This window comes from Peromyscus leucopus, chromosome 23, assembly GCF_004664715.2.
Source record: "Peromyscus leucopus breed LL Stock chromosome 23, UCI_PerLeu_2.1, whole genome shotgun sequence".
NCBI classification, from domain to species: domain Eukaryota; kingdom Metazoa; phylum Chordata; class Mammalia; order Rodentia; family Cricetidae; genus Peromyscus; species Peromyscus leucopus.
In genome coordinates, this window is record NC_051082.1 from 35,945,558 (window position 1) to 35,962,032 (window position 16,475).

The 16,475-nt window shown below is 49.8% G+C and overlaps 1 protein-coding gene across 3 annotated transcripts in view; it reads left to right on the plus strand.

The window, feature by feature from the left end:
• Positions 1-16,475, plus strand: part of Arhgef18 (Rho/Rac guanine nucleotide exchange factor 18) — a 102,075-nt gene that overhangs the window by 71,189 nt on the left and 14,411 nt on the right. For all 3 annotated transcript variants that reach the window (XM_028857340.2, XM_028857341.2, XM_037198402.1), the window contains 7 exons: positions 1,575-1,716; positions 3,478-3,590; positions 3,735-3,875; positions 6,571-6,821; positions 8,334-8,459; positions 12,463-12,580; positions 14,849-15,097. In XM_028857340.2, coding sequence (XP_028713173.2) covers positions 1,575-1,716; positions 3,478-3,590; positions 3,735-3,875; positions 6,571-6,821; positions 8,334-8,459; positions 12,463-12,580; positions 14,849-15,097 — 1,140 coding nt within the window. The remainder of the gene's footprint in view (positions 1-1,574; positions 1,717-3,477; positions 3,591-3,734; positions 3,876-6,570; positions 6,822-8,333; positions 8,460-12,462; positions 12,581-14,848; positions 15,098-16,475) is intronic.

The following is a 16,475-nucleotide window of genomic DNA, read 5'->3' on the forward strand; positions in this document are numbered from 1 at the left end:
GGCAGGGTGGGTAACATCCCCACCATGCTGGGCTGTTGTAAATATTGAATGTTATGAGGGCTAGGGATGTTGCTCAGTTGGTAGATCACTTGTCTACTATATATGAATCCCTGGGTTCTGCGTCCAGCATCCAGTAAAAGGTATGCTGGTGCACAGCTGTGATCCTGGCACTTGGGAGATGGAGGCAGGACTTTCAGGAGTACAAAGTTGTACTCAGCTACCTAACTAGTTCCAGGCCAGCCAGGGCTACACAGAGAAATAAAGAATAAATAAACTTTTTAAGAATTAAGAATAAATTTTAATTGAAAATGTTTGTAACAGATAGTAATCCCTACCTTAATTTATAAGCTTCCTCCATGGCCCTGTCAGAGAATTTCCAACATATTCTTGGTCTGTCTGTTGTTGTTTTAACAAAATACTGGTAACTGAGGGAGGCGGGGAGTGTGAGTTTTCTGGCCAGCGGATTTGGAGGCCGAGAAATTGAGACTACAGCAGCACCCAGCAAAGGTCTTCCTGCTATCTTAACACATGGAACCAGTTCTGAGGTGGTGGGGGCATGGCTCAGAAGTAGAATGTCTGCCCAGAATTCCTCAGTGAGGGGCTGGGCTGAGGGTGCTTGGCGAGAGGTGGAATGCTCGCCTAGAATCTTCCAGTGAGGGATTAGGGTGTGGTTCAGTAGTACAGCACCTGCCTAGTATGTATGCTGTCTTGGATTCCATTCCCAGCATTGCCCCCCCCCCCCCCCAGTTTTCAGTCAGTGGGAGACATTTCCATTTCCATCAGTGGGTACGTGTATCCTCCTGTCCAGATCCTAAAAGTAAGCAGCTGGAGTAAATAACAGTTCAGAACTCTGCACAGAATAAGGAGCCCCAGGTGTACGCCGATGATTCTACACCAGGGCTGATGTGACAGCCGGCGAAATCAGCGTCATGCCTCCAGGTCTGTGGGTCTCGGCGTTATCCTGACATCCAATCTCAGATTAATTATCATCCTGTGTGGAGTGTCTGCGCCAAACACGCCAAGTGCACAGCTCCCGGTGGTGGATGATTTGCCGTGAACACAAGCTGTCCTCTGTTGTTGCCCCCTGCAAAGAGCAAGCAGAGTGTGGGAGAGTTGATCCTTTTTTTTTTTTTTTTTAATTGTTTTACCCAAAGAGAAAATTCTGTGCAGTTTCCACACCAAACACTCACAGTGGGAACCAATTTCCAGCATACCAGCCCCACTGCTCCAGCCAATACAGCGAGGGAAGACGCAGCTTTGCTTTCTAGAAGGATCCCACCCAAGGCATCAAAACCAGCACAGCAGAGCCTGGGTGCAGCACCAGGTCGCCAGCATGGGGACCACACATTCCAAGGGTGGTGACAGGCGGGGGGCACTCCCTGGCCGCCCTGAGCTGCCTTTCTACGGCTCCCTCCCCAGGAAATGGAACGAGAATGTCTTCTTGGATAATGAGCTATTGACTTCCAAGATCCTCTCGGTGCTGAAGCCGCAGGCAGAGCGAGGCTTCAGGGCAGGTGACCTCCGCTACCCTGCCCACTTCCTCAGCACCAGCTCTGTGTTTGCCTCTGTTGCAGCCTCCCTGAAGGAGCCCCCTCGGACCACACTCCTGTCTGATGGCAGCAGCCCAGCTCCTTCCAGGAATGTCGGCATGACCGTCTCTCAGAAAGGGGGTCCCCAGCCAACACCGAGCCCAGCCGGTTCTGGGGTACGACCTGGGTAAGCCGGGGGGTTTCCCTCCTGCTAGCATGTGCACTCACAGGGGGGTGGGAAAAGAAACTCCTTTACTTATGTCCCGTGGTTGATGACCCATTAACACATGCTTTCTGAATCCATGCTTTTAAAATTTATCATCTCCATCATCATCATCATCTCATCAGAGCTTTGTCTTACAGTCCAGGCTGGCCTGGAACCCACAGGGTAGCTAAAGATGACCTCGAACTTTTTTTTTTAGATTGCATTTACTTAGTTTGGCGTATATGGGAGCATGTGGAGGTCAGAGGACAGCTTTCAGGAGTGGGTTCTCTCCTTCGACTGTGAGACCCAGGCATTGAACTCAGGTCACCGGTCTTGTTGACAAGCACCTCTACCAGCTGAGCTATCTCACTGGCCCACTACATACATTTCCTGTTTGTAATGCTAACGTATCCCTGATGATGTTCAGCCGCAGGTAGAGGCAGTTTGCCTAACATCCTGGGTCGGCATCCCTAGACAGGGTCTTTTCCTGTCCCCGAGACATACTTACGACTCTATAGCTCAGTGTGTATGCCTCACGTGGCTTCACGGGATGCCAAGATGGTCCTGTCAGTATAGGACCAGCAGCACTGAGTAAGAGCCATGGCACAGCATTATGGTCATGTTCGCTGGTGAGTCTGGGGAAAGGAGCTGATTTTCTTTCCCGCTTCACATTGCTGTGAGGCTGTGTCTCTCTTAAGTGCTTAGGAGGAACCCTGCGGTCTCCAGTAGAGGAAGTGCGTGCTACGCACTCCTGCACGCAGACGCACTGCGACGCCTTACTGTGTCATCAGTAGTTGAGCAAGCACTCTGCCACGGAGACACACCCCCAGCTGCTAGAACATTTTTACGTCTCCAGGAAAATGTGAGCAAGCAGCAGAAGCTCCAGACTCTTCGACAGCCTCCCCGCAGTACACACAGCTGCCTCTGTTGTGGGACCAGTACAGCACATTTTACAGTTGAACCAGCAGCTGATACACAGAACCAGCCTAACCCAAGTCCACACTTCAGTTGGAAATCTAGACTTTTCCCCTAATGCGGTCTCTCTGAGGACTCACCTAGAATTCCAAATTATGTCTCTCCGATTCTTTCCCTTCTCTCCTCCTCCCTCGTCAATGAGGGTGGGATCCATAGCCTTGAGCGTCCTGAGCAAGCACTCTAACTTTGAACTGTATTCCTAGCCCAGTAGTCTCCTAATTTTTCATGATGATCTGTGACAAGTTAAAGTGTTCTTCTCCAGTCATCTAATCAGGAGAAACATCTGACATATCCCAAGGAATACATGCCTGTTTAATTCACTTTTGTTGGATTCTTTTGGGGGCGGGGCAGGGTTGTTTGTTTGTGTTGTATGTATGTATGTCTGTGTCTATGTAAATATGTGTGTGTGTGCACATTGCACTGTGCACATGTGGAGGTCCAAAGACAGCATTGTGGAGTCAGTTCTCTCCATGTGGGTCCCAGGGATTGAACTCGGGTAGTCAGGCTTAGAAGCATCTTTACCCACAGAACTACCTCACTGGCCCTAATTTGTTTGTTTGTTTGTTTGTTTTCTGGTTTTTTGAGACAGGGTTTCTCTGTGTAGTTTTGGTGCCTGTCCTGCATCTCGCTCTGTAGATCAGGCTGGCCTTGAACCCACAGACACCCGACTGGCTCTGCCTCCTGAGTGCTGGGATTAAAGGCGTACGCCACCACCGCCCAGCTCTAATTTCTTTTTGTGAAATAAACATTACAATCATTTCCACTTAGACCAATCACTGGAGACATGGATGAAGCCGACTCCGTGTTTTTAAAACTGAAGCAGGCGGCCGATGACTCTCTGTCACTCACATCCTCGAATGCTGAATCTGTTTTCATAGAAGGTATGGTCAATCCTCTGTGTTCTCCCAGAGATGCCACCTGGTTCCCATCTCTACAGGGAAAGGCCAGAGGCTTCAGCATGCCCGTGAAGGGGACAGGAAGTGGTAAGCACCAGCCTTATCAACAACCTTTTGTCTTTCCCCTAGATCCTTACATAGCCTCCCTGAGGTGTGAGATTGAATCCGATGCCCATGAGTTTGAGGCTGAGTCCTGGAGCCTCTCTGTGGATTTAGCATATGCCAAGAAACAAAAGAAGGAGGTGGTGAAGAGGCAGGACGTCCTGTATGGTAAGGTGCCGGATGCCGGTCCACCAGCCGCCCTCTCTGTAACTCTTCTCTTCCCGTTCTTTTGGCTCCACGTGGAGGCTAGACTACAACTTGGGAGAGTCAGTTCTCTCTGCCATATAGGACACAGAGATCCAATTCAGGTCATCAGGCTTGGCAGCAAACGCCTTTGTCCACAGAGCCATCTTACCAGTCCTGTTTTGTTTTGTCTTTGAGATAGTCTCATAGCCTCAGACTCACCACGTCACCTCAGATAACCTTGAACTTCCTCCACCTCTGTGCTTGGGATTACAGACATGCACCACCCCACCTGGTTTCTGCAGGGCTGGGAATGAACCCAGGCCCTGGTGCATGCTAAGCAAGCAAGCACTCGGCCCACTGTGCTACATCCCAGCTCTATTATTTTTTCTTTCTTTCCCTAAATCCACCTAAGAGTCTGAGCTACTTAGCCGGCCTCTCGGAGACCCTGTAGTCTGCCCCGCCCGCCCGCCACTCCCCGGGGACAGCCCTACCTGTTGTACCAGGGAGGGCTTTGTTAACACAGGTCCCTGAGAACTAGCCTGGCCAAGTGCCCAGGGCTGACTCATTCTGACCTCGTTGGTGACTGTCTCCTTCTGTTTGGGCTGCTAGGACAGAATGCCATCAGCAGGCTGGTATTTAAACAGAAGTTTATTGCCCACTGAGTTCTAGAGACTGAGAAGTCCAAGATGGGTGCAGACTCAGAATTTGGTGAAAACCAGCTTCCTGGTCTTAGATGGCACCTCCTTGTCCTGCCTTCAAATCATTTGAGGAGCAGAAACCTCTTTTGTGTGTGTATTACTTCACATCCAAAGCACCTGCTGGCCACTGGTTGCATCTCTAACCTCCTTTGATTTATTACTGGTTTTTTTTAAACTGATTTTTAATTTGAGGATTTCATAACTGAATACACTGTATTTATATAATTTTCATTCCTTCCTCTCCTTCCAACTTCTCCTGTGCTCCACACACCCCCTGCTCTCAAATTCATGACCTCTTCTCATATACAGACATTTATGAATGTGTATATATATATCACGTACTCTGTGTGTGTGTGTGAGAGAGAGAGAGAGACAGAGAGACAGAGAGAGACAGAGACCTACGGAGTCCAGTTAGCATTGCCCCTGTGTACATGTATTTAGGGCTGACCCCGTAGCCCTGGCGTGGGGGAGGGGCTGAAATGGCTCTCCCTCCTTCAGGAACCATTGTCTACTTGTAGGCCTTCATCTAGGAGTGGAGCCCTGTGACGCATGCCTCCACCTGTGTTGGTGTGTGGTCTTTAGATCTTGTGCAGGTAGCCCTATTGTTGAGATTTCACGGGTGTAGCGTCCCTGTCCAGAAGACCATCTCGCGGCAGTTGGCCTAGTCCTCAGGCTCTCACAGCCCTTCTGCCTCTTCCATAGCGTCCCCTGAGCCGTGTGTGCACAGCACGTGAAGTCACCACACTGAGGCAGCAACCCCGAGCCATCTAGCCGGCCCAGGACCCCGCTCTGTAAAGATCTCCCCATCTGTGATGACTGCTTACCTGACCTAATCACTTCCCAGAAGCTCGCCTTTTTTGTTAGTTTGTTTTTTAGGCAGAGTCTCTCCTGTAGCCCAGGCTAGTCTCAAACTTGCCTTGTAACTGAGCAAAGTTGACCTGAAACTTTGATCCTCCTGCCTTCTCTGCCAGAGTTCTGGGGTGATAGGCCTGGTTTATGGGATGCCGGGGTGGGGTAGGGAACCCAAGTCTTTGTTCATGATAGGCAAGCACCCCTACAGCCATGCTCTTAATAACATGGAGGTTAAACTTTAGCACGTGAATAGACTGCAGACATCGGGTCTGTTGAGGTCTGTGTTTGATCACATGAATGCAGAGACATGTAAGTTACACACACACACACACACCAAGGCTAGAAGTTACTCATCATGGCCTTCTTGATCTCAAGGATAAAGGCTTCTGGGACATTGGGGTTCCACAGCTCATTCTTAAATACTTTTTTTTCAAGCTCCTTTGGCTTCAGACTCACATAGCACTTCAGGGAGCGACATTCCTAATTAAGAAAGGCTGCAAGGCCAAGTGTGATGGGATACACCTGTTGTCACTAAGGCAGGAATGAAGGCGTTTGAGTTCGGAGCCAGCCTAGGCAACACAGTAAGTTTAGGAGTCAGTTGTTGGCGGCCCCCCACCCCCCCCGCAGCACTGAAGGGGGGATGACCTTGAACTCCTGACATGACCACCTCAACCTTCTATATACTGGAACTTCAATAATACAACGACACATCCAGGTTTTTAAGGTGTTGAGGATGGACCCTAGAGCCTTATGCACACTAGGCAAGCACCCTCACCTACAGAGCTGCATCCATCCACAGCCCCAAGACTATTTCTTCTTTCCTATTGTTTGTTTTGTTGTTGTTTGTGAAGTAACTGAAGATAGAACCTAGGGCCCCCAGCCTCCCTATGCACTCATATACATAAATATATGTATATACATGTACTGGGTGTGGCTACACAGAAAAAAGGAGTGTGTGTGTGTGTGTGTGTGTGTGTGTGTGTGTGTGTGTGTGTACGTGCGCGCGCACACAGGACAGAGACTTAGGCAGACAGCAGGCAGGGCCAGCCAGCTGCAGCAGGCCTACAGCAGCTGTGAGCAGTACCCTGGGAACCAAGGTGAATCTTCCCACGCCGCTGTCCCTGCAGAGCTGATGCAGACAGAAGCACACCACGTACGCACCCTCAAGATCATGCTGAAAGTCTACTCCAGGGCCCTGCGGGAAGAGCTGCAGTTCAGTGGCCAGGCCGTCAGCCGTCTGTTCCCGTGCGCTGACGACCTATTGGAAATGCACAGCCACTTCCTGGCCCGCCTCAAGGAGCGCCGGCAGGAGTTCCTGGAGGAGGGCAGTGACCGGAATTATGTCATCCAAAAGATTGGGGATGTCCTGGTCCAGCAGGTAGGCACTGTGACCAGGATGGGTCACACCCCTCTCCACCCTGTCTTCCTTCCTTCTGAAAAGATGTGGCTCTGGTGTCATCACATGCCCACCATCCTAGGAAGCACACGGTGCCAGCTCTTGTCCAGCCTGCTCGCGTCCTAGGAACACTCGAGGCTGGAATGGCAATCAAACACGTCTAAATACTGTTCAGAATTACATTTTTGCTAAGGAATCAACCTCAGTTGATAGAGCACTTGCCTGGCATGCACAAAGCCTTGAGTACCATTCCAGCACTACATAGAACCTGGGCATGGGGTTCCTGCCTATAATCCACTTGGGAGGATCAGGAGTTCATCATCCTCATCTGCATAGCGAAGTGAAATCCATCCTGGGACTAGAGATCCTATCTTAAAAGTAAAAAACTTCTGATTGTGTTTCCTTGGTTGGTAACTCGTTGGGTTTTGTCGGGGCAGGAGGAGGTTCAGGCAGGAACTCAGGTAGCTCACCTGGCTTGAACTCTGAACTGACCCTCTTCACTTCCCCCTACTTCCTGAGTGCGGGATTACCAGTGTTCTGATACACCAGTTTATGCAATGTCAGGGATTGTGGCCAGGGCTTTGGGTATGCTAGACAGACACCTTGCATCTCCAGTCCCCAGCTGCTAGGGGACAGTATGTGCATGGCAGTGCAGGTGCCTGTTGGGGGCAGAGGTTGATGTCGGGGTCCTCTATCATTACACACCTCCTTTGGTTTTTTGTTGTTGTTGTTGTTTAAGATAAACTATTATATGGGTGGTCGTGCATGTGTCATGGTGTGCTTGAGAAAGTGAGAGGACAACTTCCAGGAGTTGGTCCTCACCTTCCACCATGAGCCACCATGCTAGGCTAGGTTGGGGGCTTTGAATGAGCCTGGAGCTCATTGTTGTGATTGGTCAGCTGCCCAGTGAGCCCCTGCAATCCTCCTGCCCCTGCCTCCAGGCACTGGGGTTACAGACACATGCCGCCAGACCCAGATTTTCCGGTGGGTGCTGAGGACCTAAGCTCGCGTCTTTATGCTTAAATGCTGCGACCACTGAGCCATCTCCCAGGGCCCAGTCTCTGATGACTACAAGCATACTTTGGGGCCAAAGCCATCCATTGTAGGGCTGCTCACTTCACCTGATCCCTTCGGATCCAGGGACTAGATGGGCAGAGGGTGTGGGATCAAGAGTTCGAGGCCAGCCTCACAGCATAAGAAAACCCTGCACTAAAGAAGAAAGAAATCATTCCTTGATAATTGCAGGAAATGGATACAAAAGGGAAAATGTACTGTTAGGACTCACTTAATCTGTAGCAATAGATTGGGCCACGTGACAGTGAGGACAGGCAGAGCTCAAGACGGTTCTCTTACCTCCTTATGCTTGCGCTGAGGCGCCACGGAGGTGTTGAGAGGAAGCACTCAGGAAAAATGCAGTTCTTAGCACAACCAGATAAGCTAGGTGGAAACATGCTCCGGCAGCGTCCACGGCATTCACACTCCTTTCCGTGTTAGTTCTCAGGGGAAAGCGGAGAGAGAATGAAGGAGAAGTATGGCGTGTTCTGCAGCGGCCACAACGACGCCGTCAGCCACTACAAGTTACTGCTGCAGCAGAGCAAGAAGTTTCAAAACTTAATCAAGGTGAAAATCAAAAACCCTTTGTGTTTGTGTGTGAGAGGATGTGGCTGTGTGGTGTGTGGGAGTGTTGTATGGACACACACGTGCTGGGATGCCGTGGCACATCTGTGGCAGGCAGAGGGATAACCTTGGGTATCCATTCTTACCTTCTGCCTTGTTTGAGATATCTATTGTTTACCACCAGAGTCGCTAACCCTGGAGCCTCCGGGGACCCCCTGTCTCTTACCCCACCCCACCTCAATAGTACTGTGATTACAGACAAGCACCGTCGTACATGGCTCTGTGTGGGTGCTAGGGATCCAAACGTAGTTCCCCATGCTTGAGTGGCAAGCCATGACCCACTGAGCCATGTCCCAGGCCCTTGTTTTGGTTTTTTGAGACAGAATCTTGCTGTGTATCGTAGTCTGGTTTCATATTTGCAGATCCTCCTGCCTCAGCCCTGCGAGTTCTGTGATTATGGGGCTATACCACCACACCCCCACACACTCTTGTATTCATTCACTTGCTGACAGGGTCTTATGGAGTCCATACTGACTGTCAACTCTGTGTAGCAAAGGATGACCCGGATTCCTGATCCTCCAGCCTCTGCCTCCAGGTGTTAGGGTGACAGGACTTAGTCACCATGGTCAGTTCACGTGTTGCTAGGGATGGAACCCAGGGTTTCATGCCTGCTCGACAGGCACACCACCAACTGAGCCACGCGCCACCGGTCCTTACTTCTGAGAGCAGTGTATAGTTCTGGCTAGCCTCCAGCTAGAACTACAGGCATGTGCCATGACACCCAGCCCTGTGGGTGCTTTGAGGCATCGTCCCACCCAGGGAACCACCCTTCAGAGCTATGCCAGCTTCCTGGAGCTCGATGAGGTATGCACTCTCTAAACCTTTCTCCTTTTGCTGGTCCCTATGACTGTCTGCCGGGCTGTCGAGACGGCGTAGTGGGTAAAGGTGCTTACTGTTGTCGAGCCTGGTGACCTAAGTTTGGTCCCTGTCCCCACATGATGGAGAAAACTGATTCTGAAAGTTGTCCTCTAACCTCCACACGGGCACAGAAACCAAACTAAGTAAATAGGTGTAAAAAATAATGAAACAACAAAACACTAGAAATCAAAACAGGTGTGATACACACTTAATCATCTCAGCACTTAGGAGGATCAGGAGTTCAAAGTCATCCTCAGCTGCATAGAGTTAGAGACCATCCTGGGCTACATGAGACCCTCTCTCAAAGGAGAGGGGGGGATAAAGAAAAGAGGAGGAAAGAATAGTGGGGCAGAGGCAGTAATAGGGGAGATCTAATGAAACCTGTCCGCAGGGGCTCTTCAAAAGCTCCTCAGTGACACTCTGGTGCTCTTAAGAAATAGCTTCTTGGGTTAGGCCTGAGAATGTAGCTCAGTTGGTAGAGTGTTTGCTTACCACACACAAAAGCCCTGGGTTCCATCCCAGCACCACATACCAAGTGTGTTGGGTGCATAGCATGCCTGTCATCCAGCACTAGGAAGGCAGAGCAGGAGGATTAGAGGTTCAAGGTCATCCTAAGCTACATAGAGAGTACAAGACTAGACTGGGCTACATACGACCCTACCGTAAGAAAAAAAAACGTAGCTGTTCACCTTTGCGGACACATTCCCAACTCATACAGGAGCAGCAGCCCCAGCACGTACTGCATGCTCGGCAGAGTGCTGGGAGCTGCTCTCAGCCCCACCAGGGTCACGTGGCCACTTGGTTCTTAGTTAAAAGATACATGTGTAAATCACAAGTGACTAAAGAGCCAGATTTGGAACAAAGGCGGATACCCAGTCTAGTTCTGGAGGGTTCTGGGACACTAGCTGTCAGCCAGGATCGAGGATCAGAGTCTGTGTGTGCACAAATGTGAACACATACTGGGAACCCAGTTTGTGCTCCTCAAACTAGCCCGTAACTGGTTCTCTCTTCCTTTCTTGTTAGTTTCTTTTCTTGTTCTGTTTTTCTTTTTTGTTTGTTTTGAAGCAGTTTCTAATGTAGCCCAGGTTATCTATCCTTGAACTCACTATGTAGCCCGGGATGACTTTGAAATCCTGCCTCCTCCTCCTCCTCCTCCTCCTCCTCCCACATGCTGAGATTATACTATCATGCTCAACTTCCTTTTTCCAACCTTTATATTTATGTTTATGTATATGTGCCAGAAATCATCAGATCTGGAACTGGAGTTAAATGTGATTGTGAGCCACCATGTGGGTAGTGGAACCCGAACCTGAGACCTTTTTTAGAACAGTTAGGTGTAGTTGTTTGTTTACTCTTCTGCTCTTTAGAGGCCCACCACCCAGCTCCCAAGTAATCACACACACGGAGATTTATTCTTATGAATGCCCGACGTTAGCTTGGCTTGTTTCTAGCCAGCTTTTCTTAAACTATCCTGTCTATCTTTTGCCTCTGGGCTTTTACCCTTCTCTATTCTATACACCTTTCTTTCTTTCTTACTCTGTTTCAGGTTGTGTAGCTGGGTGGCTGGCCCCTGATGTCCTCATCTCCTTCTCCTTTTCTTGCTCCTCAATCTTTCCTCCCAGATTTCTCCCCCTATATATTCTCTCTGCCTGCCAGCCCCACCTGTCCTTTCTCCTGCCTCACTATTGGCCATTCAGCTCTTTATTAGACCATCAGGTGTTTTAGACAGGCACAGTAACACAGCTTCACAGGGCTAAACAAATGAAATATAGAAGAATGCATCACATCTTTGCATCATTAAACAAATGTTCCACAGCGTAAACAAATGTAACTCATCCTAAGATAATATTCCACAACGGTGCCCTTAACCACTGAGCCATGTCTCAAGCCCCTTGTCTTCTTACTTTGAGACAATGTCTTACCTGCATCTCCCAAGCTGGTCTAGAACTTCCTCTGTAGCCCAGGCTGACCCAAAACTGTGATCTTCCCGCTCTGGGCTTCCAGATGTTGGGATCATGGGTATATACCACCCTCACCTTAATATGTTCACTCTTATTTTTATTTTACATTATAGACCAGGCTAGCCTCAAACTCAAGATCCTCCTGCCTCAGTGCCCCCCACCATGTTAGGATTATAGGCAAGCCCCACCATACCTGGCTTAAGTCCTTTTTAACAGAGCTTACTGAGTGCCCACACACTTGTGGCCTTCCCATATTTAGAAGGTAATCCCTGTCTTGGCCTCATAGAGGAAAGAAAAGGTCACAGTAAGGTGACAGAGCAGGAGCCCCTGGCCTGAGACGTTTCATGATGCGGCAGGAAGCTGAACGTCGCTGTCCATTTCTGTAACCTCCACTTCTTGGGCGGCTGGAGAGACGGCTCAGCGGTCTCGGTGCTTGCTGCTCAGTCCGGAGTCTGGAGTTTGGACCCGGGGCCCTGTAAACAAGCCTTGCATCCAGCAGGTGCCTGTTACCTCAGCTCTATTTGGGGGTTGCAGGAAGATAAGAGAATCATTGAGGGTTTCTGGCTTCCAGCCTTGACAAGAAAACAGAAACTCCAGGTTCAAGGAGAGACCCTGCCTCAAACGCTCAGGGCATGGTAGCACAGGTAAGGCCAGCCTGATCTGCACAGTGAGACAAGATCTCAAAAAAAAGGGGCGAGGTGAAGAGTGATGCGGGGACACCTGGTGCCCTCCCCTGGTGTTTGAACACATACAGACCCCCAAAAGGAACAATTACCAACCTCTGTGTGTGTGTGTGTGTCTGTCTGTCTGTCTGTCTGTCTGTCTGTCTCTAGATACAGCTTACTGATAGAGTATTTGTTCAGCATGCCTGAGGCCCTGGATTCAACCACAGACACACTGGGGTGGGGATGGTGAAGGAAGGAGGGAGGGAAGGAAGGAGAGCCAGGTGTGGTGGCACATACCTTTAATCGCAGCACTTGGGGAGGCAGAGGCTGGCAGATCTATCTCTGAGTTCAAGGACAGCCAGGGTCACATGGAGAGACCCCGTTTCAAAAACACTCAAAAATAAAAGAAGGAAGATGAGAGAAAGAGAAATTAAAACAAGCTATTTCTTTTCCATCTCACAGAAAATCGGCAACTTTTCCATTGTGCGGCGGCTGGGAGTTCAGGAGTGCATCCTTCTGGTCACCCAGCGCATAACCAAGTACCCAGTACTGGTGGAGCGCATCATCCAGAACACAGAAGGTGGGACCACACTCTGCTTGCTGCACTCATGGGTCGGGGTGGGTGGCTGTCTCAATCCACCTGCTCTGGAGTTTGTCAATGGACTGGCCAAGTTCCCTCTTGTAATCCACTATACCGGGTGCCAGGCAGTTAGCACATGAGGACAGGAGCTGGGTGAACCTTTGTCTTTAGCAAAGGCTGGGCCACGGCGGGTCCCGGTCAGTATCTGTAAACTAGACATGGAGCAGATGAAAACAAGATGATTCCTGGGTTATTAAGAAATGATTTCTGGGGGCTGGAGAGATGGCTCAGAGGTTAAGATCATTGCCTGTTCTTCCAGGGGTTCTGAGTTCAATTCCCAGCAACTACATGGTGGCTCACAACCATTCGTAATGAGGTCTGGTGCCCTCTTCTGGCCATACAGAGCACTGTATACATTTAAAAATAAGGAATGATTTCTGGACTAGAGAGATGGCCCAGCCGTTTGAGAGCCCAGCTGCTCTTCCAGAACACCTGGGCTTGAGTCCTAGCACCCACATGGTGTCTCACAACCATACATAACATGAGTTTCAGGGGAATCTTATGCCTTCGCCTGTCCTCCACAGGCACTATACATACGTACAACAAAATACCTACACATGTAAAATAAAATTTAAAAATAAAAAAAAGAAATGACCTTTGAGTTATATGGCCAGGGCAAGATCTGAGCTGGGTGCAGTGGGCATAGGTGTTCTCCGGGTGTTCTTGGAGGCCTAGCATTGTATAACACTTTTCCTGGGGAGACATTAACAGATGTCTGCCTATCCCAGATAGGGATTGGGAATTGACAACAGACCAATGTAACTTACCATCAAAGTACAACTTGATGAACCAACCGTTTTATTGAGGTTACAACGAGCATGGATAAACAGTTACTTACAGGAGTGGGGCAGCTTGAAGGCAGCTGCATCACCAAAAGCTGCCACAGCATGGGTTAGGACTCACACAAGCTGGAGCCCTTGATCTCTCCGCAGACAACTAAACAAATTGGAGCCTGTCCTTGCCTCAGCAGTCCTTATTGCTTTCATAATCTTAGACTGGTGAGTTTTAGGGACTTCCTGAGACTTGTGAGTTGTGTACTTCCTGAGTCTTAACAACTTCTCTCCAGGATAGAGGAAATTGCTACACAACAGGTAGACAGGAAAGATCTACATGTTCTGCACTAGCCTGGGCTACATTATGAGACCCTGATTCAAAAGTCAAAGCAGAAAGAAGAAAAGGATGACACATTGATAGCCATAGAGAGCACAGTAGAAAGGTCATGTTGCTCCTGGGGGCTGGCACAATGACCACCCCTTCACATCTCTGGTAGGTTTGGGCCATGAGAAAATAGCAAGTTTCTCTACTGTGTCCTTCAGGTGGTAGGGGCCTTCTTTTGATTGAGACAGGAAGTGGAAGGGGGACATTTAGTGAAGAGCTAAAGGACTTCGGAGGAGTCTGTCTATAATAATGGTAGGGGTGGTTTGGGGGAATCTGTCTATAATAATGGAAGGAGTGGTTTGGGGGAATCTGTCTATAATAATGGAAGGGGTGGTTTGGGGGAATCTGTCTATAATAATGGTAGGGTAGCTGTGTTATGCTGGGTAGTTGGTGTCATTTGAACCACCACATCCTAACTTCTGCATTTGAACAAAAGCTAAACTCTACGCCAAGCATGGTGGCAAGAGGTGGAGGAAGGAGGATCTTCTGCAACTTTGAGGCCAGTCCGATCCACACTGAATTGTAGGCTAGCCAGGGCTACAGAACAAGACCATGTTTCAACAACAACAAAAAAGCAAGGCCAGATGTAGTGGCACACTCCTTAATCCCAGCACTTGAGGCAGAGGTGGGCAGATCTCTGTGAGGTCCAGGACAGCCTGGGCATGTGAGGGACCCTGCCTCAAAAACAAAACAAAACTACCCAAGTGTGGTATTGCAGGCCTGTAATCCTAGCACCTGGGAGGTAGGGGGCAGGAGCATCAGGAGTTCGAGGTCATTCTCTAGGAAGTTTGAGACCAACCTGGGCTACATGAGATCCTGTCTCAAAAAATACTGCAGAGACAAACTGAGTTCATTAAACTCTGGGCTATTATTAATTCTGGAGAACCATTTTCATCTCAGAAATTACAGTTGGCACAGAGTTCTGAAAAGGCCTCTCAACAGTGGCCCTAGGGAATACACCTCACAGGTCCCATCCAGATGCAGCACATCCACTTCTGTGTTTGTGAGCATGGGCTCAGACACAGGGCTGCCTCTGCTTCTGTGTGGCAGCCGGCACTGAGGACTACAAAGACCTGAGCCAGGCCCTGAACCTCATCAAAGACATCATCTCACAAGTGGACGCCAAAGTCAGTGAGTACGAGAAGGACCAGCGCCTCCGGGAGATCGCGGGCAAGGTGGACTTGAAGTCATCCAGCAAACTCAAGAATGGGCTCACCTTCCGCAAGGGGGACATGCTGCAGCGCCGGCTCCAGCTGGAAGGCACCTTGTGCTGGAAGTCCACGACAGGGCGCTTGAAAGGTAATGTCTGCCTCTGGCCGCCTCTGGCGGGTTTCCTGTTGGCTCCACGCTTACAGCCTTGGAGTCTGGTTGCTGTGTTTGAGTGGTGGGCACCATCTTGGTGTGGTAGGCTCGTCTTGGATTGATACTCCATTTTGAATTGACACCAGCCGAGTGATGGGAACAAGACCAAACTTGTAACACTGGAATGTTTTTCGTGTTGAAAGGAACCAGTGGACCACAGAGAACTGGCTGGAGGAAGTGTTTAATGTAGACGAGCATCAGAAATGGCTCTCCCGGGGATGGGGGCGTAGGTCCGTTGTTAAGTGCTTGCCTAACGTGCACTACGTCCTGGTTTCATCCACAGCACCAGGTCAACCTGAGTGCAGTGACAGTCAGCTCTAGGGAAGCAGAAGCAGAGGGCTTGGGGATTCGGGGTCATCCTCAGCTACAGAGCACGTGGAGGCCAGAGTAGGATGCATGAAACCCTGCTTCCAAAGAAGAAAAGGAAGAGGCTTCCTCGAGCGTTAGTCTCTGTGCCCCCATGACACTCGTGTGCAAAAGTCTCACCGTGAGAGGTGTTGACACGGTCGTGCAGGGGTGAGGCACCAGGCGGGACTGGGACACAAGGGGCTGAGGCCAGCCCGCATCCTTGCAGCAGGAGACAAGATATGACCTGCACAGAAGGAGAAGAAACCACCCAGAGGCTGGCTCAGTGGGTGAGGTGCTTGCCTGAGTTCTCCCCAGCCAGGCATGGTGATCCATGCCTGTAACCTGAGCTTAGAAACCCGTCTGAAAAATCAGGAAGAGGGCTGGCAAGACAGCTCACCGGGTGCTGGTGTTCGTTGCCAAGCCTAAAACCTGAGTTAGGTGCCTGCGACCCACACGTGGTGGAAGAGTAGAACCAGCTTGCACAACTTGTCCTCCAATGTCCACACACACACACCAGGGCATGCACACACCTTTCCTTTCCAGCCCATTTCCCCTGCATGCCATACACACACACATCACAAAAAAAAAAAATTGCAGGGAGTGATCAAGGAAGACACCTCATACCAAGCCCTAGTGCATGCACAGGCCCACCCACACAAATGTGAGCACACACGTGGACATACATACACATGCACAGGTGAACCCACACAAATGTGAGCACACACACGGACATAGATACACATGCACAGGTGTACCCACACAAATGTGAGCACACATGCATGAACATATATATACATCACACACGTACCCATATACACAAAATAAACAGTAGCAATAATAAATGAGGGGCTGGAAAGATGGCACAACCTTTAAGCTTACCTGCTGCTCTTATAAAGGACTTTAAATTGGTTCGCAGAACCCACGCTGGGCAGCTTACAACTGCCTGTGACTCCAGCTTCAGGGAAGG